This window comes from Xenopus tropicalis, chromosome 1, assembly GCF_000004195.4.
Source record: "Xenopus tropicalis strain Nigerian chromosome 1, UCB_Xtro_10.0, whole genome shotgun sequence".
Lineage (NCBI taxonomy): Eukaryota > Metazoa > Chordata > Amphibia > Anura > Pipidae > Xenopus > Xenopus tropicalis.
Window position 1 is genome coordinate 127,725,836 of NC_030677.2, and position 23,990 is coordinate 127,749,825.

The window sequence follows — 23,990 nt, forward strand, 5'->3', positions numbered from 1 at the left end:
TAAGAGCCTGTAAGGGGGGGACTCTTCAAAGAAACACCACTGCAAAACATTAAAAACAGAAAAGGAACGCACCTAAACATATCACAATCATTATTTCAAACACTGTGGTGAACGTCAGTGGAAATAAATTTTGACACACAGGGGCACATTCATCAATGAGTCCGAATAAAAAAAAAATGTATTTTTTCTAAGTTTTAGAACTGTGCGTATTTTCTACGATATTTTCGTTAATTTGCGCAACTTTTTCGTACTTTGCGAGACAATTTGTGCGACAAAATCGCATTTGTCTCAACGAGTAATAAAGTTTTGGAATTCGTTCAAGCTTCAGTATCATGACTTTCTTTTGGCCAGGTTGGAGCTGCAGAGTGCTATTGAGTCCTTTGAAAAGCTTCCCACATCATGCATTGAAGTGTCAAATTCAGAAAGGGTTTTGCGCCGTTTCTGATCGTTGGGATACAAAAATTTTGTGTCTATCGGATCGCCATTCACAAAAGATCATTTCAATACGAAAAATTCAGAACTTTTGGATTGTAAGTACAAAATTTTCGTATTCGACATATGCGATCATAATAAATGATCGGATTTCGTGATTCGGATTCGTACATTAGTGAATTGGCCCCTAAATATAATACACAAGGGCCACAAGTATCCTGTAAATTCTATATGTGTTCTATGATTCGTATAAAAGCACTCATTCATCCTTGTGCCTTCATATGGTCATGGAACACCTTGCTAACTTATAATAGCCTTATATTTTACAATAGGGGTACATTGTCCTCTAGATAAGATACAAAAGAGCCATCAATATCCTGTTTATTATATCCTTATAAATGGTGCTAAGTGATGTGTCATATGACTCATTTTAACTTGTGTATTTTAAAAGGTAAGTCGCAAACGACTTGTGATCCTTATATTTTACAAAACAGGGAACATTATTCAATAAATAAAAAAAAATGATTATATAGCAGGCAGATTATTGAGGTAACCATATATTACTTGAATGGAATACGGCAGGAGGGGCAAATGTTTGTATAATGCTTAGATTGTTATAGTTTGTACATATTTGGATGGAACATACAGTACAGTACATGCACCTAGCAGGGCTACACTGGCTATGATTTAGCCTTACTGTACATGGTTTCCAGGTATTTTGTAAACTAAATCGCTTGGTACATGCTGAAATCTTCCAGATACTGTCAGCCAGGGACACAACACAGGACTCTACAACACGCACCAACCCCCCTCTGAGCAGCAGATGGATGCACAAAAAGGGCGCATACAATAGGGTCCATGAAGCTCCCAATACTACAGAACTAGCAAAGCCCGAAACTCCCAACCGGACGCCCTCCACCTGTTCAACTACAATTTACTGCCCCCCCCCAGAAGAAAGCTGAGAACTGTAGTCCGGAAACTGTTGAAGGTTACACAACATCGCTCTTTTCCCATTATATCCAATGGTGACCAATTGGGCGCGACCGGGAAAGACAGTTTTTTATTTCCCACGTTCAAAACATTGAATAGCGAGTATGGAACAGTGTGGAATCGTTGCGCTTCGGGTGTGAGGGGCTACTTAGCCGTGTGGGAAACAGTGTCTGTATTTGCAGCAGGTCCCTATTATAGACACGTACTGTACTAAGGGTACCGTCCAGCAATAAGCCTGTCCCACCTGCGCCTCTCATTGTGTCAGCTCTGAACTAGCGCAACATTTTTACTTCATCCTTAGACATTTCCGTGCTGCTCGGTCCCTTACTCTGTATTAGTGCCCGGGCTCAGGGTGCTACCTGCGTGCCCTGCCCTCACCCCAGGGCACAAGAATTAGCTCTGCCCTCACCCCAGGGCACAAGAATTAGCTCTGCCCTCACCCCAGGGCACAAGAATTAGCTCTGCCCTCACCCCAGGGCGTTAGACTTAGGGTAACAATTGGGGAAGGGAGAATATCCAATATATGACTACGGGTCAGGCACAGAAGTAGCGTCAAGTCGCACGCAAAGCAGCTTAAGTTAGAACATGTAATTGTCGGACTTTTGGGGAGGTTATTGTAGGTGACGGACAGCGAAGGGTTGAGCTGATATCTGAGGGAGCAGGTGGAGGTAGGGGAGAGAATAGCGAACGCTAAGAGAGTGCAGAGGAGAAATGGAATAAGTGACAGTAGGAACGGCGCAGGGAGTAAAAGCGAGTGAGGGAGTGGAAGAGCTGAGCGGGAACGGGCACAAGGAACAGACAGTAATAAAGGGGAGACGGAGCTGGAAGATGCAGAGAGCCTCGCTACGCGTTTGATCGGCCGTTTGGGGGTGGGAACAAGAGAACGTGTCGGCCCCACGAAGGTCTGACTGGGGGATGGCGCTAGGCGCTATGTTCTATGGCCCTTCCCCTACCTCCTCCCTCTCTCCCAGGCCTGGCACTCAGGCACCGTAAGGGCCTCTGTCACTGGAAGCCCCTTGGCCCCGCCTCTTCCTCCTCTCAGGTTAGGTTGCCTCCCCTCTTTTGTGAGTTATAGCAACTGTTGCCTTGTGAATCCAGCGCCATAGCCACCGTAGTCCTGGCGACTGTTACCCATCAACAACAACTACTCCTCTCCTCCTCATCCTCCTCCTCCACCGCCACCACCACCACCATCACCTTCTCTCCACCCTCATCATCATCATCATCCCCATCACCCCAACAACAACAACCAACAACAACATCACCACCACAATAAGCCACAGCCAAGGTGAATATTATTATTATTATTATTGCTACTACTATGGTGTGGATGTGTGCGTCTGTGTGTGTGCAGTGTCTCTCCCCCCTCACCACCGGTGCCCCTACCCCTTGCTGCTTCCTCTTCTGCTGCTGGGATCCTTTCTCCTCTGTGTCATTTCATTTTTCTTTTGTATCTCAGATCGATCATGTGCTCTGTGCTGCCTGTGTGTGTCCATGCTAGCTGGCAGCTAGAACGGCGTACACCTGTCTATTAATACTGCCTTACTTTGCTCTGTGTCTTTAATTCCCCCCCTTTATGTCTGTCAGCCTCCCTGGTCTGTGTGTGTCATCCTGTCTGGGATCTCCAACCTGCAGCACTGCTATAGTCTTATTGAACTACCAGCTCCCAGCATCCTTCCTTGTGGTGGGATCCTGTGAGCTAAAGCTAGAGGGCTGCCGGTCAGACTGCCTGTGTGTGTGTCTCTGATGGGAAGGAGTTGACAGAAGCTGTGGATGCAGTCAGCACTGGGGCACTTCTAGGGTTAAACCCCCTGTGTGCATTTGCACATCTTGTGTATGGCATGGATCTGGCTGGGAGGGGGGATGATGGCTTTGCATGAATGATGTTTTTTTTCCTATTGCCATGAATTTTGGAAATGCATTTCCTTTTACAGTGCTCTGGATGGAAATCCTAGCAAATGGGATGCGGGTGTTAGAACTGTGTGCAACATTACCTTCTTTTATCTTCTATTTCTTTGCTAATTACTGACTTGCTGCAGAAGTGTTGTTTAATTTTTGGGTTTTGTGTGTGTTTTTTTTTTATACAAGGGAAGAGGGGGTATTTTCTCCTTTGTGGCACCTGCAGTGCTGGGAGAGCCTGGAAGTCTTTATTAGGCTTCTTAGCAATGAATGAGTGAACTACATCTTTCTTTTGTGCTGCACAACTCCATTCAGCATTTGCACTCCTAGGACATTATTAGCAGACTGGGATTCAGTGGTGGGTGGGGGGAGGGCTAGAGGTTTCTTGCAAGTTGTACAGGTGCACATTCATTTTTCTGGATCTCTCTCAAACCCTTTGTACTTAGTGATGGGGGTAAGGCATTGGTTTTTGTTTGTGATGCTCTCTGCTTCTTCATGCAATATTGGTTTACCGAAGTGGTGATTTAGCATGTTTTATGCACAAAAAAGAAACTAGTATACATGCAGGAAATTAGCATGCTTGCCAGGATATTGATTGAGGGGTAAAACACTTGGCAGTTTTTAGGAGTCTACAAAGATCAGCCTTATGTGCCAGTTGGGCATCAGTTTTTTGCATGCTGCTGGAATAATGTCATCCCTAAGCTGTTTAATCCCTGTGACTCTGAATGGTGTTTATTTCCCTTGACTGAAATTGAAGACCGACTGATCATAAAGAATGTATGAACCATGTGAACTGGTTGTATTTTTATTATCTCCAAGTGTCTTTCAATCTAACAGATGCTGTTTTAGCTCATATTATTTGTATATTTTTTGAGGTTTGTGGCATCGGTGTTGTCTTTCCAAACTTTACACTGTTATTTCAGAAATGTTTTTTTCCTTTTTCTTCCATCGTTTTCAAGCATCAAATAATTTTGTTCCCCCTTTTTTTAATTTGGAAAATTAAAATGTCATCAGTGTATTTAGTTGCACCAGTGTAATTTATATAATGGTAAAAGTGCTTAGAATAATTATTCTTCAGTCATTTTCACACAGTGTATATGTAATTTATACAAAAATGTGGTATTGTTTGGAAAAAATGTTGTTTTTTATTTTTGAAGCACAGTAATCAAATTTTGCAATCACACACTCATGCTAAATATCACCTACTTTTTTTCTTAACTGTGCCAACAGTGGAGTGTATTGATTTATTGGACAGTGTATCCTCTGAAGAAAGTATGTGTAATAATTGGTAATAGCTGTCAAGTGCAGTAACCTCTATATTTCTGCTAGCCCTGGGCTCATATTATTTTAGTGTATTATATTTTCTTTAAACTAAATAAGAATTTTTAGTTTTACTCTACATTAAAATTCACCTTGTTTGCTACATATAGCTGTTTGCTCAAAAATGTACAAACACACATCATATATTATTAAGTATCTGTATTCTGACACTGTCAGACGTCACTGTGTGATGTGCCTCTATACAAGGTAGGTTGGGAATTGCCTTCGGCTAGTTATTTCTGAAATAGATTTCCTAGAAACCTTAAGTGGACAGTGGCTGTTGGTTGTGGGAGGTGTCATTCAGCAAAAAGCTGGCGGACTCTAGTTGGGCCCTTTATGTTTAGAAATAAAGGGAAGGAGCCTAAAGGAGAACTAAAGCTTAAAAATGAACATGACTAGAAATGCTGAACTTTACATACTAAACTTGATGTGCCAAACGAGAGGTTTAACAGCCCTATAAAGGTATTCATCTTGGATGTTATTAAGCCATCTTTTGAGTGTCAGTGAACACTGAGCAGTTGAGAAGCTAAGCTTATAGGTAGTTGGCAATTATCAAGTAGAAAATGATCAAGTTTGTTTGTCCTGATGCAGAATGGTTTATGAGCTGCCATGTAATGTGAATTAGAATTAATTACTAATAAGCCTAGTGGATGGGGATATCAACAGAAGAAAAGATCTTAACTGATAAAAGGCTGTGTCTGCCTAGTAAAAGATGTCGAAGAACAGGAACAGCACCTCTTATCTTTTTAGATTAAAATGCCTTTATTGCAACATCTTCTTGGGCAAATATATGGATATACCGATGGAAAGTGGCCATTGGGGAACCTGCACTGCCGTTAATTAACCACAAAGTTTGGTGCTGACTACTACTCTCCAAAATGCCTAGTAAAGATGCCCACAACATAAAAGGGCACTTGTACAATGCCCCCAAAGTGGCAAAAAAAGACCACAATTGGTCTCAGTCTACAGAAACTGTAGACTGTGCTTTAAAATGAGTGCTGTCTGTGTTAGGCGGTGCTTGATTCAAGAGGGTCAGGGGAGGCACGTAGGTGTCCCACCTCCTATCTGCCTCAAGGTAGGGGGCACCACATTTTTTATCCAGTGCTGGGTGCAGTGGGGGGTGTAAATGCTTGCCGAATGAGCACTAAGTTCTCTTAAACTTGCACTCTCCAGGGTCAAGAATGACCCCTAATGTGTAGAATTTCCAACCAATTTCTTTGGGGCGGCCAACTTGGCGGGAGAGGGACAACACAGGTGGGCTTCAGAGGGGCTCTCTTTTTGGCCACAAAAAGTGGGCGAGTCTAAAAATTTTGCACCCAGCAAATCCACCCCCTCCTGGCCCCCTTAACCAAAAACAACGTCTGCTGACCCTTAGAATTAGTGAAAAGTTATCAACTTGGTGAATACATTACATTTCATTTGCCAGGTTTTTCTGATGGAGAAGCATATGCTTGTAAGGAATGTTTCAAAGACAAGCTTGTTTCTTGTTTATTTTTCTTGCACTTCTTGATTGTTGCTTGGCTAGTTTCTGTTTTCAGAAGTTATGTTGCTTTTATAAAATTACATTTCAGAAGTGAAACTGGAGTTGTTTAATTTGTCTTGCTAAGCTCTACTAATTAACTCACCAAGAGGTCATAAAATCCTACACAATCTGGTACCACAAAAGTGACTATAAGGGCTCTGCCACACAGGGCGGATTTTCAGCTTATTGATAAATGTAGGCCAAAAAAAACGCCCTGTGCTCTAAAAAAGTCTTGATTTTGGTGCAAAACTGTTTAGAGTATTTATACAGGTATAGGACCCGTTATCCAGAATGCTCGGGACCAAGGGTATTCCGGATAAGGGGTCTTTCCGTAATTTGGATCTCCATACCTTAAGTCTACTAAAGAATCAATAAAACAGCAATTAAATCCAATAGGATTGTTTTGCATCCAATAAGGATTATTTGTATCTTAGTTGGGATCAATTACAGGTACTGTTTTATTATTACAGAGAAAAGGGAAAACAGTTTTAAAATTCTGAATTATTTGATTAAAATGGAGTCTATGGGAGACAGGCATTCCGTAATTCGGAGCTTTCTGGATAACGGGTTACCGGATAAGGGATCCCATACCTGTAATAGTAAGATTGTTAGAGCATAGGGGTGGCTACTCGGCCTACATCTATCCGCAGTTTGAGAATCTACCCCATGTGGTGGTAATAGCCCACAGGGAGATTTGTTACCCATGGGTAGGAAAGCATTTTGGGGAGATTTGTAGCCAGAGGTAGTGCAGATTTAACCACAAGCAAAAAATTCCCTGTGTGCCAGTAGCTTAACTGATAGTATGATATATATATCACAAGGTCCTACAAAGGAGTCAAGGAAAAACTTGAGCAGGCTGAGTGCCATGAAAATGCTTTGCAGGGCCTAGCCCAGGTTACAGGCCTCAAATTAAACAGCACTTATGCATTTTTATTAGGTTGTAGGGCAGATGTATCACTTCCAAAGCCAGTAGTTCTGTGCCCCTTGTGTAATTTTTTTCACCAGTCCTCCTTCAGTGTAGTCCTCTTTCCTTTACCTCAGAGTGCAAGTACCATGCACACCAGTGAGGCACATAGTACATACAATATATCCAGAGGTTGAAGGAGGAGGGGCACATCAGAGGAACCCAAAAGATTATTTTGCTAGAGTGTATTTCAGCAACCATAATGCTACCCTGCCTGTGGGACAGCCCGATGTCCTGACTTGTAAGTGCCCTTTAACACATGGATGTTCATTCTGGACCCTTGCAGTACTTGTTAGGTACTGAGAGGTGCAGCTAAATACGAGGGCTGCAGTTATGGATACTCCTTACTGAAGCTGAGGTACTGTCACTAACTTATGATTTCAGTAACAGTTGAGGACGTTTTGTGGCACAGACAAAGACCCCTTTATTTCTTGTACTCTCTGCGTTATTTTTGCTATGTATGTTGTTTATATATTTGTTGGGTCATTTCACAGAATAATATCCTTGCAGGTTATTTAGTAAAATATATCTGCTGCAGGATAGTTGAAAATGATCTCTGATCTGAATGCATTCTTTATTAATTAAACAGAAGCATATTACTGTTACACTTCATTGGGCCCATGAAAAAGCTGATCACCAAAGCATCACTTTATTGCAAAGTTAAGCAGCATGGTATGACATTCTATTCAGCTTAATCTTTTGTAATCATCTGTAGTTTCACACAGTAAGATTCTGAATGATTGAATGTAAATAACGTTATATTCTCCCTGATGCATATTCCTTCTTTTAGTACATCATTAATTAGGATTATTACAAAACATATGAATATGAAAGAATATCAAATTAAAAAATACACACTGCCATTTATTCCTACAGCCAATCAGGGAACTGTGTATCATATGCAGTAACACCAATTTACCTGTGTTTTCCTTGATTTTGTGACCCTGTTTTTGACCTCTGTTTTACAATAGTACCCAAACTTTTCTGTAGGATTTGTTATTCACAAAATTACAGAATTGGTCAAAAGACTTAACACTTTTTCAGGCACTGTATATATTAATGAAATGTATGTTAAATATAAAATATTGTGGCTTCTGCTGTGGGTTTTCAACAGTCATCAAGGTTAAAGCCATAGTATGCAAAAAGACCAGGATCTAAATTAATTCTCTAATGTCTCTATATCATAATCTCTACACTGCTGGTATAAAACTTTGTGTGCCAGTGCTGTACATTGTACTGGTGTTCACTTTGATCTGTGTAATGGGGCATGTTTGCATGCAACATAGGGAGTGACATTGCTCCAGTACATAAAGGGTTAAATGGCAGGTTATGGCATTTTCCTGATGTATAATTTTTTAATGTATTAGAAAATATACTTAATAAATAATAATAATAATAATAATACAAATTGTTTCTCATTTGAACAGTTTTAGAGCTATTTAACAGCAGTGGTGTAGCTATAGAAGAATTGGTTACTCTAAATATTTTGTATTTAGTGCATGCTGAGAGTGCATGGATGAGGCATCAGTAGATCTGAAAGTGAAAGGGAACTGAATTGGGTTTTGGTTTATTTTGGTCCACATTTTTTTTGAGAATTATCCCAAGTGTTAAAAATTTACATAAGGATGAATATTTTATGATCTTAAAGTAAAAGTATAGACCTGTGTACAATTTTATTTCATATAGGCACAGTAAATATGTAAACATTTAAAACAAATTTCATTATAAAACTCAAACAGATTATTGTATAGGTTTATCCTTACTATCTTTTCTCCACTCGTCTATAATCATGAGAGTTTCAACAGAGATAATAAGCTCTACATAAAAACTACTTCCCCCTGCTGCAGACTGCATCTAAAGGTTACAACGGCGGGCATATGCGCCGTTGGGCCATGGACCGCATCAATGAGCCGACGTGGTCACTGATCTGATGGAAATTCAAACCTGCCAGTTGAGATCTGGCCAATTTTAGGCCAGATCTCAGTCGGGTAGGCCCGTCAGGGGTACCCATACACAGGCAGATAAGCTGCCAAATTGGTGTAAAGAATCTGAATCGGCAACGGAAATCTTCCCATGTATGCCACGAGAGCCTGCTAGCTGATGCAGTGCAGTATTAGTTTGACAATCTCACTAGCAAGGGGAATGAGCAAACAAATCCAAATAGGGTAGCCATTTTTGTTTTTACATTAAAACATTTGCCAAAGGACAGGTACTTTGTAACAAAGAAAGCAGTATTGATTTTAAAGAAAAAGTAAAGCTGGCCATTCACAAGCCGATTTTTTTACTTTAAACAACCGATTCCAGAACGATCCGATAATATCGTTAACTTATTGTATAGTTAATGGTGTACAATCGTGTAACCACTAATCTGGCCGACATTATCGGCCAAAAAATTGATCGGCTGGGTTTAAATATTTTTGTTGTTCAGCGATAAAATCTGCCAGACATTTGTTGTTGAACGATTGTTTCCTGTGCATGTCATGATTGCCAGCAGAAGTCAACGAACATATACTGAAGTACACGACCATTCTTTGTGGAACCTTAATTTGGTTATTGCAGGGTTTGCTCGTATATCATAACCTTTAATAAAACATGTTTTTTGGATAGTGCAGCAAGTTGCAACCATTTTCAAAATGCTGGCAAAACTACCCAGAACTACTGGGTATGGCACACAGGGGCATGGGGCAGGCAGGTGTATAATTGGAAAATTTTTTTTTACACCAGCACACCCTTACCTCCTCCAGAGAATTACTACTTGGTGCACAGCCTAGAGAGTCGGCACTCTCCACACAGTCCAGTCAAAATATTTCAGCCAGCACAACAAGTAAAGTGCAAGCAGGGCTTAGCCCCTGCGTGTTTATTCAAAAAGCAAGGCAGGAGTATGGCACACACAGAGCTTAGGGTAGACGGGTAAATACTGCTTTTCGCCACGACATTGGATCGTAAGTAGATGTATGATTTTTATGTATTTGAAGTCAACAATACAATGACATCTTTTCAAATAATCGTTGTCCGTGGATGGCATATCGGATGGCAAACCGATCGTCAAACACTTGCGTACCGATTAGATTAGAACGAGTGAAATTGGCTCATGTATGGCCAGCTTTAGATGCTGCAAGAGAGATCAAATTTACCAGCATTCAAACAAGTCGCTAATTGAGATTAGGAGTCCTTCCTTTAGGGCTCTGGTACACGGGGAGATTAGTCGCCCGCGGCAAAACTCCCTGCTCGGGGGCAGGATGGGCAGGATGGCAGACGCGGCGGCGCGATTTCGTGCAAATTGCCGAAAAAGACTCGCGAGGCTTTTTCGGCGATTTCCCAAAATCGCCCTGTGTACCAGAGCCCTTACCTGAGTGGCCCAAGCTTAGAGAAACAAAGATACTGGGTCTGGGATACATATACTCAGAAATTAAACTGCACTTTGGCTTTTTATATAGTATTAAAGTGAATCTAAGAGCAATTTATCAGTTGTTTCATTTTCAGAATTGCTTTTGTGAGTTTACTGTTCTGCACTGTTCTTAAGGTGGCCATACAAGTTCAGTGACAAGTTCAATGACAAGTTCAGTGACAATGCAGTTCCTTCAGTCTGCTCTTATCTGCCTGTGTATGGGGCACTGTAAAAGTCCTACCCAAACAATATCTGCCTGATGATCACCCAGCTATTGGTGAGAAAGGTTTGAAAATCTTGTCAAAGTGATGCAGTGCTGGCTAAACGTGTGAATCTTTCAGTGTATGGCCACCTGTACTCTAGTGCAGTTTATTACTTTTTTTTTTTATCAGGGGAGGCACTATTTCAATACCCCAAAAAACTGGTTTAGAACCAGTTAAGCACCTTATTTGAATTACTGTTTTATATTGTAGAAGGAAATTTCACTGTACTCAGGGAAATCATGGGGTGTCCCTCCCTAAATAGCAAGGGACCCATTTTTTAAAATTTTAAAAATTCTTGCTTTATTGGATAACCCTGTTTTTAAAAATGTTGATAAACTATTTGCAATTAAATCCATCTTCCATTTTTGCCCTAAAAATAAGCTCATACTTTGTGTTGTATACTTCAGAGAATTACCTTGTGGCTGAGAAGTACTGTATATACTCGAGTATAAGCCGAGTTTTTCAGCACAAAAAATGTGCTCAAAAAGTAACCCTCGGCTTATACTCGAGTATGTGATCAGAAGAGAGTACATATTCCTCTAGCAACGCTGCCGACGTTCGATGCGCGCGCACCCTCCCCGCTCCCCCGGCTCCTTTGTCTGCCAGGGCCCCCGCTTCGCAGCCTAGCCTCCTACAGGGATCACCCGGACTGGCCTGCCCTCCTTCCCCAGCCGTCCAGCTGCGTCCTACTCCGGCCGGTGAGCCCCGGGCTTTCTTGAGGCTCTCCCAGTGAGGGCTTGTCGGGCCGCGGGTGACACGCGCTGGATCTCATGCGCATAACGTCGCATCTGCCTGGCATCCTCCTCAAGCTTCGACTGAGGAGAGGGGGCCGAGGCCGCCGTAGATAAGAGAACCGAGGAGGAGGAGGAGGTACCGCTACAAGATGGTGGCGGGGGAGTGGGGCAGCCTGGAAATAATATTCTATAGTGAGGGGTGGGGGAGTGTGTGCTCTCTGGCCTGTTATATACATAGGGGAAGCGCTGCAGCATTAATCCTGCCCTAAAGCCTGGCTTACATAGGGCTACTGTATCAGGCGCTATTGTACACACATAGGGAACGGCTTGCCTACCTCACAGTAATGCTGGGCTGTAGTAATGCTGGGCTATAGTAATGCTGGGCTATAGTAATGCTGGGCTATAGTAATGCTGGGCTATAGTAATGCTGGGCTATAGTAAAGATGGGCTATAGTAAAGATGGGCTATAGTAAAGATGGGCTATAGTAATACAGGGCATAGTAAAGCTGGGCTATGGTAATGCTGGGTTATGGTAAAGCTGGGCTATGGTAATGCTGGGCTATGGTAAAGCTGGGCTATGGTAAAGCTGGGCTGTAGTAATGCTGGGCTGGAGTAATGCTGGGCTGGAGTAATGCTGGGCTATGGTAAAGCTGGGCTATGGTAAAGCTGGGCTATGGTAAAGCTGGGCTATTGTAAAGCTGGGCTATTGTAAAGCTGGGCTATTGTAAAGCTGGGCTGTAGTAATGCAGGGCTGTAGTAAAGCTGGGCTGTAGTAATTTGGCCTCCCCTCTATGAGGCAGTGCAGTGTAGTAAGACATTTATTTGCAAATGACATAATGAAAAAAGACATACCTTTCCCACCCTAGGCTTATACTCGAGTCAATAAGATTTTCCAGTTTTCTTAGGTAAAATTAGGTACCTCGGCTTATATTCGGATCGGCTTATACTCGAGTATATACGGTACTTGGCAACCTGCTGTTGCAACCCCAACCCTTGTGATAATAGAAATTAGTATTAATGGTAAATGCCTCAGCATAGGCATTGACTTTCACCTATCATATGCTATTGGAAAATAAAGAAAGGGAAAATGAATATTTTACCTACACATTTTGAGATGAATATACTTCACACCTACAGCACAGATACCTTTAAGCCAAACGTGACAGACGACAGCATACTGTCTTGCAGTTAGTAGTTGATTTACTTGAAAGAAACCTGCAGATAAATATATGCTGTGTATTGTCTTCACAGCATGCATATAAAATGTATAAATACTCTCACTATTTTTAATGCTAAATAGTGCCTTCTGCTTTACTTCTCAAATTTAGGCTAGGTACTGTGTGTACAAGAGTCCGTATTGCACTGACAAATTAACAACATTTCAAGCTGGAATAGAATGAGACAATGAATAATATATGGCTGCTCCAGATGGGCAGATGAATAATAAAAGTATGTGCAAGGTGAATGAATGGAATTCTGCGCTGCCTGACTGACAAACAAATATCCTTTAGACTGGATGAGAGGTCAAGAAATGTGACCTTATTTTAAGTAATGTAGCCTGCTTTATCATCTTATTAAAGAAGCTGTCTTGGCAGCTAATTATTACAATGCTTATTAAAGACACCAGCTCCATGGGGATATAGATGAAGCTCAAAAAATCTCTTAATGATTTTTTATTTCTGTGGACCCTTTCCCCCCTAAATATCTGAAACCTTTTGAGATTAAAAACATGAACTAGGAATGTTAGATCCTTCTCTGAATGGAGAAACTCTTCAGAGCACATTATGCCTAGCACTGTGCTGTACTGTATTCATCATTAATCCACTGACAACCCCCCATCAGGCTTATTCAGCAGCGAGGGTGAGCAGGAGGGGACTTCCCAGCTGTGTTTGAACTACACATTGCAGCATTGCCATCCAGCAAATGCCTATTCTGTTTTTTGTAACTATGCGCTTTCTTATACAGGTATGGGACCCGTTATCCAGAATGCTCGGGATCAAGGGTATTCCGGATAAGTCTACTAAAGAATCAATAAAATATTAATTAAACCCTATGGGATTGTTTTGCATCCAATAAGGATTATTTACCGTATATCTTAGTTGGGATCAATTACAAGGTACTGTTTTATTATTACAGACAAAAAGGAAATCAGTCTATGGGAGCTTGGAGCTTTCTGGATAACGGGTTTCCGGATAAGGGATCCCATACCTCTATTTAAAAACATTGTACAGAGCATGAAGATTTTAGAAAAATAAAAATGTATTTGTCATAGCTGAAGCAAAGGTGCTCCAATGTCAAGAAATTGGCACTGTTATTGCTTTGGTGGCACTAAGCAAGCAGTACAACCCTTTATATGAAAATAAACAGAGGCCCCATTTTGCAAACCAATAATGTTGTGTGGCAGTTGGGCATTCCATTTTGCTGATTCATGCTGATATTACTTTGTTAGCAGGATAACTTACAATATTCCCTCTACAAAATAAAAAAAATGTTTTGGAAAGCATATTTATTAAGCAAAAAGGGCTAGGCTTAAAAAAAAAAAAAAAAATATATATATATATATATATATATGCATATATAGTGGCTTATAATCTAGTTGGGTGTTTGGGATACTCTGGGAGGAACCGAAAGCATCAGTTTTGAACAGTCAGTGATTGTTTTGTTTAAATATAGGGTCTCTGGGCCAACCCATATCCAGCAGCCCTAAATACTGAATTTGGGGCCTCCGGTTCTCCAGCTCCACAAACTTACTTCTGGGTTCCTCTGGCAAGACCCTTCTTACCCTAGTAAGCTATACAGCCATGTTTCAGGGAGCCAGTATGCATGCATATCATGTACAAGCAAATACAAGCTGGAATACACAGTGGTACATTGCAAAATATGCGCATTATGCACTAGCACGTTGAGGGTTTTAGGTTTGATTTGCAGTTCTGAAGTATAAATCTACCAAAAGGAATTTAACAAAGTGGTATAAAGAGCAAACTAATTTGTTGCTATGAAACGTTTCTTGTTCAGCTGTCATGAGATTTTGATAAGCATTCTTTTGTGACGAGAATCACAAATTTCTACTCTTTTTAACAATAACTCCTTATTTTTAAAGTAATTCTGTTTACCTTTAAACATAATCCCTAAATGTTGCAGCATAGTGGTTAATTTGCTAGATCATCCCAGTGCTGTGATTTTGTCTATTTCTCTTTTCTATTTCATTAATGCTAGTTTTTCCTTTAACAGATTAAGGGCTCAATTACATAATTAAATAGTTAAAGGAGAAGGAAAGGTAAAAACAAGTAAGCTTTATCAGAAAGGTCTATGTAAGTACAGCGATAAGCACTCACAGAAATGCTGCACTGAGTCCTCTATCAAAAGAAACGGGATTTCTTGTTTTTCTTGAACCCCAGTTCACATTATACACCTACTTATACTGACCTATCTGTACTCTTACACATGTAAACTATATATACCAATATCTATACTAATTGTAGATTTTAGTGTCACAATAGCCTTGGATATTATGCTTGTCCAAGTTTGTGTAAGCAGAAAGCAGAGCACTCGATTTTACATAAATTTTTTGGGCTCTGGGCTATGTATTTTTTCCCAGTATGGCAAAAACTTTACCCAGTATGCCTGCATGCAGTGGTGTACTGCCCTACATGGCTCAAACTGGATGAGTAAGGCTATACCTAAAGTAGTGACAGGGTAGTAAAAAAGGTGAAAATGCCTGAAGGTGATATGGTCACCAATGCAATTTTCTTCTGTATCTTTTTGCTTTTCTATGGATTTAGATTGGAGACCACTCTTGGTAATTTGTTGCTGTGACATATAGTGGCAACAAATCACTGTGTGGCTTAAAGTGGTTGTTCGCCTTCAAATTAAGTTTTAGTATAATGTAACAAGTGCTATTCTGAGACAGTTTGCAATTGGATTTCATTTTTTATTATTTCTGATTTTTGAAATATTTAGCTTTATTTTCAGCAGCTCTCAGCCGTTATCAGGTTTCTAGGGTCAATTGGACCTAGCAACCAGGCAGTGGTTTAAAATAGAGACAAGAACAAACGTGGAGCGCCTAAAAAGAAAACTAAGTACAGGTATGGGATCCCTTATCCAGAAACCCGTTATCCAGAAAGGTCCGAATTACGGAAAGGCCATCTGCTATAGATGCAAATAATTAAAATTTTTAAAAATGATTTCCTTTTTCTCTGTAATAATATAACAGAACCTTGTACTTGATCCCAACTAAGATATAATTAATCCTTATTGGAGGCAAAACAAGCCCATTTGGCTTATTTAATATTTAAATGATTTTTAGCAGACTTAAGTTATGAGATCCAAATTACGGAAAGATCCCTTATCCGGAAAACCCCAGGTCCCGAGCATTCTGGAAAACAGGTCCCATACCTGTATTAAAAGTAACAATAACTATAAAACTTTAGTCTGAGAAAGCAGTAATTTTTTGGCTGCTGGGCTCAGGCCATTCTAACATTCTAAAAGTTAACCTGAAGGTGAACCACCCCTTTAATATATGGGAGAATCTTTCACATAGTTAATTGGATTTTTTTACATTATTGCTCTCCTAAGGGAAATGTAATATAGAACATTTCAGATAACTAGACTAACTTTTGGTACCTAACAATTCATGAGGTTTTTACTGTGTGCATACTGTATCCTGCTACCAGGATATTGTTTAGCCTTGCATTTGTTAAAGTGGCACCCCTTAGCTAATTTCATACTAATGAGGCTCACAGTCTTGTCATTGTAACCTAATTATATATAAACAGCCCTTAAAATAGCCGCATCTGCTCTAAGTGAGAGCAAAATTAGAAACTTGTCAGTGCAAAATATCTGCAAGTGGAATATACTAGGTTATGTTAATAAAACCTGATTACAATAGCTTTATTTAATTAAGTTCCATCTATTTTATGATTTAATTACAGGCCATTTATCACTTTCATATTTTGCTAAGCTGCAACTTTGCTTTATAAAAGTTGTTTTTGATTCGCTCTAAGTAATGTATTGTAGTTAGCCTTAAACTAGAATTAATCTTCTATTTGCTTCCCTTTAATTATAATTTAAGCCAATAGAGGTGACCTGTGTACACAAAATATTCCCTACATAGTTAAAAGAAGAATGGGACTTTTCCCTTGCAACCCCAGACCCCCTTTATTGGCCCTGTTCCCTTCTCATGCCACCCGTTACACCCAAAAGTGTCCCTACTGTATCTTTTTACCTACAACAGAAGTTAGAACAGAATTACAGTGGTAATGGTTGCATGTGTTGTTATCAGAACGTATATTTGCTTCCAGCATATAATCCAGCGTGAGCATGGTTATGACTAGAATAGTCAACATGCTGAGGTTGAGGTTAATGAACTTGCTGAGTAATTAACGGTAAGAGAGATAACAGGCGTTGAGATGACAAGGAAAGCTAGGGAAGATAATGAGTTTGGCTTTAGACATACTGAGCATCTGGTAGCACTAAGACATCCTGGATGGCCAGTTGCCAGAAAAGGTGTAAGAGGCATGGAGACTAATTGGAACTAGTAAGGTGCTACTTGCATTATTCACAGCTACCAGTCTCTGCCCCCTCGTGAGAGTTGCACCTAGCCCTGGACATTTCTGCAAAGAGACCAAGTGGTCCAGGGTGTTCGTATTTTGTTTTCTGTGTGTAGCTATTATTTAATTTTTGGGTTGTTACATTTACCTTTTTTATATAGGCAAGGGTGGGGCTATATAGCTACTGCCTCCCTACACTGTTAAGCAACCATTAATATGTGCTATGCTTTTCTCCATAGATTTTAGTCACTCCTGTACAACTTTATCTCTTACATTACCCATTCCTCCCTAACACTAGTTTTAGAATAAATAACTGTTTTAATTTGATAACATAACTGTAATTTTTTAAATCACTTGCTGAATAGCATTGTCACAATGGCACTATTTAGGTCTTTCTTCTTTAAAGCCTGTGTCTGATTTTATAGTCAATAGTTTATTCAGGTTTCTCTCTTTTTCTGTTTTATTATATTATACAGGGAATTACAACATATGCTCTTATTTCTTATGCTTTTAGTGTGTGTGTTTATCGTCTTATATAAAATGCATTCATTATGTGTAGGGTAAGAAGTCTTCTGTGAACTGCCATCTGCCATCAAGATTTTGTAACTGTGATTTGCTTCTTCCAACGACTGCTTGAAAAACATATTTTGAATGTATAGAATAGATCAATTTGAGGAAAAGAAATACATTAAGTTAAATACTTAAAATGTGATTGAACCAAACCTTTTGTTCCCATTGAGCAAAAATCCTCAGGTGGCTGTAAGAAGCTCATTGAATACTTGTAAGTTGAATTTCATGCAACTGAACTTATGTGTGGGATGTAGTGTAGTAAACAAGTTATTGCATTGGTTGTTACTATTGCTTATTTAGCATTAAATAGGGATGTGACTAGTAGTACCCCTTTTGTCAACAGATGATTGAATCTTGCACTCTTGGGGCAATGACACAAACACAGGTGACAAACAGCACCGTGTGTCATTGTCCATTACAGTTTGAAAAACAAATCTGTAATCGCCCAATACACTATATTGGCATAGAAACCACTGTAGCTAGAATGATCATATAGAACACAATGATGCATATATGAATTGTATTGTATTTTTGTATACTACCCCTGTGGTATATATTGCTAAATATTTGTACAAATGACAAGTACTTTTAACAAGTACATGAATAGTAAGTATTTTTAAAAGGCAAATGGCAAGCAATTTCCCTTTCTTATACTAGTTTGTCCAAAAGGTAAGTATGCTGTGATATATGTCTGCTTTGCGCTTCTATAGAGATTGTATAAGGTTTACTCAAAAGGTAACTATGATGGCTTTGCCTGTAATTACAAATTGTGGGTTATTTATTGCCACTGGGCATATTTGCATCTGGGCAATGCTTGGCAACCCTTTGGTTTCATTGCTGTACTGTACATTCATTTGGCTAAAAAAAAGTTGCTATGGGCTATTGCCCAGTGTTGCTAAATGAGCCCTATGTTATTTAAAGTGCAACGTACCACTGTTATGCCTGTTTATTTTTCTTTGCAGGATGTATGCCATTTCCATGGGAGGTTTTTTTTGTTCTTTATTTTATCAATTTTAGCTCTCCATTCTTGTAATATTTAAAGTGACCCTTCCACTTTAGCCTTTGACCTTTATTCACTACACTCTTCCAGCATTCTGTGATGCTACTGGCAGGTTTGAGTGATAAAAATATCATCATACTGTGTACTAGTTGTAAATTGTCCACCAGGATCAGATTCAGGTTCTGGTTTTTGACCTGCTCCATAATAAATCCAGTTATCATGCCTAATCTAATAAGATACCTATTGGTTCTCCAAGAGGATGATCAAAATAGAAGCAGTTGCTGAAAGTTACTGAAAATGATTCTCATAATTTTCTCTTTTTTTCATTTATTTTAACATTAACTAAATTATAATGAAAATTGCACACAATCCCCGGATTAGGCCACATACCAAGATTTTAACCAAGCTGGCCAATCCTAAACATTGTTTTCCTGGTGTTGCACAGAGGGGAAACATGTTTTTTTTTCACAGAAGGTCAGATAATAGAGCACATATGTAGCCAAGTCCCTTTTTATGTTTCTAAAGACTGTATATACCTGGTTGGAACAGGAGGGTAGATACCCAAAAAAGTAACAAAAGATTGTTCTGTGTGATAATTATTTATGTACATAAAATTATTATAAGTTATGACAATCAGATCTTTTGTGGTTTATATACACCTTAATCTTAAACTTTTGTATTTTGTACATCCCTAAAACAGAAGACATATATTTTCAATGATCCCCTTTTTCATCATGAGTTCAATAGGCCTTATGCTGATCATACTTTTCCAGGGCAAACAAGAATATTGAAGCAGCTCAGTGTTTGGCCCTTGTGAGGCAGATAATTAGGTTACCTGTTCTCAGATAATTCCCCCTGCACAATGGATTACTTCTAACAAATCAGTCACAACAGAGCAGGAAGGTAGGCAGTTGTATACTGCTAATCAAAGCAACTACCTCGTAAGAACTCAACATGGAGTAGCATTGTGGAGAAAGTGCACTGGGGAAGAGCGGGTCTCTGTATTTTGAAATTACCTCCTATATGTGTGCTTTAAATAATTTATACACTAACTTTGTGGTGTAACTGTTACAGTGGCCATACACATACCAATTACGATCTTTGCAGGAAAGATCTTCATTCCCTCTATTGACGTCTAGGGCTGAATTGTTAGATATGGAGGTAGAAACAATAGGGATTCTACCTCTACCTGCCAATTCAGCCCATAATGCAGATTTTGCTAGGCTGCCTTCAACGGCGCCTGATCAAAATCTTTTGTCACGCCCGATCGACAAGATGACCAGTGCGTGTATGGCTAACTTAAATATCAGTCATCTCAGTGGCAGATTCAACATTATGGATTGCATTACATTGATTATAATAGGAAGTTCTGTATGTAAAAGTGACTTACAACCATTTTCTTGGCAATATGTATCCAGGGATTTTTACCATGCTTCCTGCTGTTTGGCTGTGTGTTTTAATTGCCACCCAAAGTCCTTATGCACCATAGCTTGAAGACTTTCTTAAGTTTCTTACTAAAGACATTTTGAAATTTGGATATTTATAAAATTTTATATAAAGACTGTGGATAAGGCAGCTGAAAGTACATACTTAGAGGGTTGGGAAAAGCATACTTTACAGAGAACTAAAACACTAGGCAGCATTTCAGTTAGTGTACTTAGACATATGATTCCTGAAACTGCATGTACATTAAATTAGAGGTAAGATAAGAGAGGCGGATATGACAGAAATTTCCCAATTCATTAAGAGCTCCTTGCTGTGAAACAGATTGATGACTGGCTGGGGAGAAATGTATAGAATGATTGCAGCTCTGAATTATACTGTAGTACTGTAGATTTATGGAATGATCTTCAAACAGACTTTAAGCAAAATAAAGCTAACTGCACACAGAAAGATCCACTTGTTTGGGAATGTCATCTAAGGGCATATTGGAATGAGTTCACAGATCCTTCCTTGTCATTGTATTCAACTGCATACCAGTAACTGTAATATAGCTGCCACGGCCTACAGTTAAGTAATACCACATATATGCTGAAATGAACATGCTATTTATATAATGGCAACTATGTGTATTTACCGAGCACCTTAGAAAGTTGTTCATTCACATCAATTCCTATCCTACCATCTAAGACCCCTATCACCCTAACATGCACTATGGTCAATATCATTGGAAGCTAAATAACCTGCTTGCATGTTTTTGGTGTTCGGAATGAAACCAGAGCCCTGGCTGAAGTCAGAAGCCCAGTGCTACGCACTGAGCCAAAATCATCATACTTTACTGTTACTTTAAAATTTAGAAACAGACAATATTTCCTAAATAACTCTAATGCTGCTAAGGAACATGACATCAGCATGATTGGGGAGATACAGTTAATTGCAGTGGTTGCCAGTTAAATACCAGGCAGCTCCTGTTGACTTGTGGGTGACTGGCCATAGTTTTGAAAGCACAATTCAATTTCAGAAGGTTGCATTTTGAAATAATTTTCGTACTGTTAAGGTCCCCATACACGGGCCGATTCTAGCTGCCAATATCGGTCCCTTGGACCAATTCGGAATCTAATCGGCCCGTGTATGGGGACTAACGATGGGCCTGCCCGACCGATATCTGGCCTGAATTTGGCCAGATCTCAATCGGACAGGTTAGAAAATCTAGTCAGATTGGGGACCGCATCGGCTCATTGATGTGGTCCCCGGACCGACTTTGCCTCGTTTGCCCAGGGCCAAACGATCGAATTAGCCTGGATTCTCCCGATATCGCCCACCCGTAGGTGGGGATATTGGGAGAAGATCTGCTCGCTTGACGACAATGCCAAGCGAGCGGATCTTAAGGTGTATGGACACCTTAAGTCTCTGAAATTATGATGCCCTTATTATTTAAGTGGATGTGCTTTGTTATTTCTATTATTATATTAGTATATAAATATGCAGTTTAAAGATTCCTTTAAAACATATAAATCAGGAATGTCCACGTTGCAGCTCTTAAGATTCACTGATATTACTCCAAGGGGCAGATTTATCAAAACACGAGTTCGAATCCCGAATGGGAAAAATTCGGATTGGAAAAGAAAATTTCTGAAGATCGCAAATATCATGAAAAAGCTTACGAAAAAATCGTATTAGTCACGATAATATCGTATTGGTGATCCGAAAGTCACGAAATGTTCATACCGAACGATTGTAAACAGCGGCAGAGCCTTTCCGAATTTTTCACGCAAGCGTCCGAAAAAGTCGCGCGGGCTGTCAAAGTTGTGTGGGCGCAAAAAAATCGACGTAAACGCGCTCGGAGCGTTCGGATGAACACTCCCAGCGTTCGTGTCTTCATAAATCTCCCCCTAAGCATCCATGACACCCAGAAGAAAAGTTTGGGAGCATGTATGCATCACTATTGTATAACATTTTGTGTAACATTACATACAACATTACATAAACAGTAAGGGCTCGTACTGACGAATGTGTTCCACAGCAGGGGGGCACAGATAAAAATGCATTCCTGCATTCTGCACTTACATGCGCCTGTGTACAGCCACATATGGAAGTGTGGAAGTCATTTTCATCTGTGCTCCTCTGCGGCAGAATGCAGGAGAGCACCACTGCAGGGAAGTGCAGGAAGAAATGAGCCCTAAGGTTTGTAAAGTCAGGGGGTGTAGTACACACAGCATGTTTTTACACTCTGCAGAGAAGGTTTTGTGCTGTGTTCCCAGGTACACCGCAGCCCTTGATGGGAGCCGTCCAATCGAGTGGCTAGGCAAGGATTTTACGAAATCATTCTTGTTAGGGACAGATGGCTGCGTTGAACAGGTGTCAGTTTCATTTCTAATGCATTGTGCTGGGACTTGTAGAGGCTCACAAAGGGGTTGTGCAAAGCAGGTGGCTTACTCTTCTATTGTCATTATCCAAGTCTCCGCGCACAGCTAATTATTTTCCCAGGGACCACATTCACAAAAAAAAACTTGCATGTTCTTATCTTCACCCTGCTATTCAAATTGAGATTGCCTTTCAATTGTTATCGCCTGCCTTTCACCACAAAAAACATGTGAGCCTCAATGGTTGTATGCCTGTGTAATGAGCTTCTAAAAAGACACAAATCAAGAAATACTCCCATTTTTTGTATTTGTTGTCTTCTATGTTTATGTTTTTATGCACTTGGGTGCAAGCTCTTGTGACAGCCTGGACTATAAAAGCAGGTTAGTAAAACTCCTATTAACATGCATTGGATAACCTCTTAGGAAAAACAACAGGAAAAACTTTAGAGAATTGCACTGTGGTCATAATTATGTTCTGTCAACCTCAAAGCGAGGGACAGTGCCACCCAACCTTTATAAAGCAAGGGTGGACTATTTCATTCAGAGCCTAAGTGTTTTTTTTTTTGGAATCACCATCATGTAAATAATGCAAACACATTTTAACTAACTGTCCCTTAAAAAAACGCCTTTATCACTAATTATCAGACACAGGAGGAAACGAAGTCTGGAGTGAGAAATATTACTGGGCTTGGTGGTTCACCTTTCAGTTAACTTTTATTATGTTATAAATTATTCTAGCTACTTTGCAATTTGTCTTTGTAATTTTTGAATTATTCGTCTTCCTCTGCTTTATCCTTCCAGCTCTCAAATGGGGGTCGCTGACTCCAACAGCAAAAAAAAAAACCTATTGCTCTGTGTGGTAACAATTTTATTGTTACTTTTATGTTTATTGCTTATGTTTCTATTCAGTCTCTCTCCTAGTCATCATCCAGTCTCTCATTCAAATTACTGCCTGGTTGCTAAAGTAAAAAAGACCTAGGGATAGCTCCTGAATGCTAAATAACGCTAAATAACACGAAACCACAAACATTAAAGACCAAATCCAAGTTGTCTCAGGATATCAGTGTCTGTCATACTAAAAGTTAATTTAAAGGTGAACAACCTCTTTAAATGTAAAGATACATTTACAAAAGCCTTTGTAATTACAGCAGATTTGTACACTTAAACAGAGTTAAAATGTTGTTCCAGAATGCACTTTAATAAATGGAATACCAAATGAATACTGTGGGTGATTTAACTACAGCTAGAATGTTGTTGATTATTTACCTTGACACCCAAGGTCAAAACATGATTTAGTAGAAATAATACAGTATAGCTGGGACAGGGCCTGAAACAGGGATTCTGGGATTTGTAGTTTGAGAACTTCTACACGGTGAAAGAGGGGCACATTTTTTTTTTATAAGGGTATTGGGCACAGAAAAAGATCCTTTTAACTAAGAAGTAAACCTCTTCAGTTTTATTAACAGGTGTATTTGAGATTTTTACAAAACAATATAAAAAAATTATAAACTGTTTGCTACCTGCCAATTAATTGCAATTTTATTATGGTTTCATAA

At 39.7% G+C, this 23,990-nt stretch overlaps 1 protein-coding gene across 9 annotated transcripts in view; it reads left to right on the top strand.

The window, feature by feature from the left end:
• The first annotated feature begins 1,981 nt into the window (after positions 1-1,981).
• The window catches only part of rfx3 (regulatory factor X3), a 162,608-nt gene continuing 140,599 nt past the window's right edge, over positions 1,982-23,990 (top strand). For 4 of the 9 annotated variants that reach the window (XR_004222617.1, XM_012964799.3, XM_012964806.3 and 1 more), the window contains exon 1: positions 3,685-3,775. Coding sequence is in view for 4 of the 9 variants with exons in the window: in XM_012964799.3 (XP_012820253.1) it covers positions 3,770-3,775 (6 nt within the window). In the remaining 5 variants the exon portion in view is untranslated. 9 annotated transcript variants of the gene reach the window in all.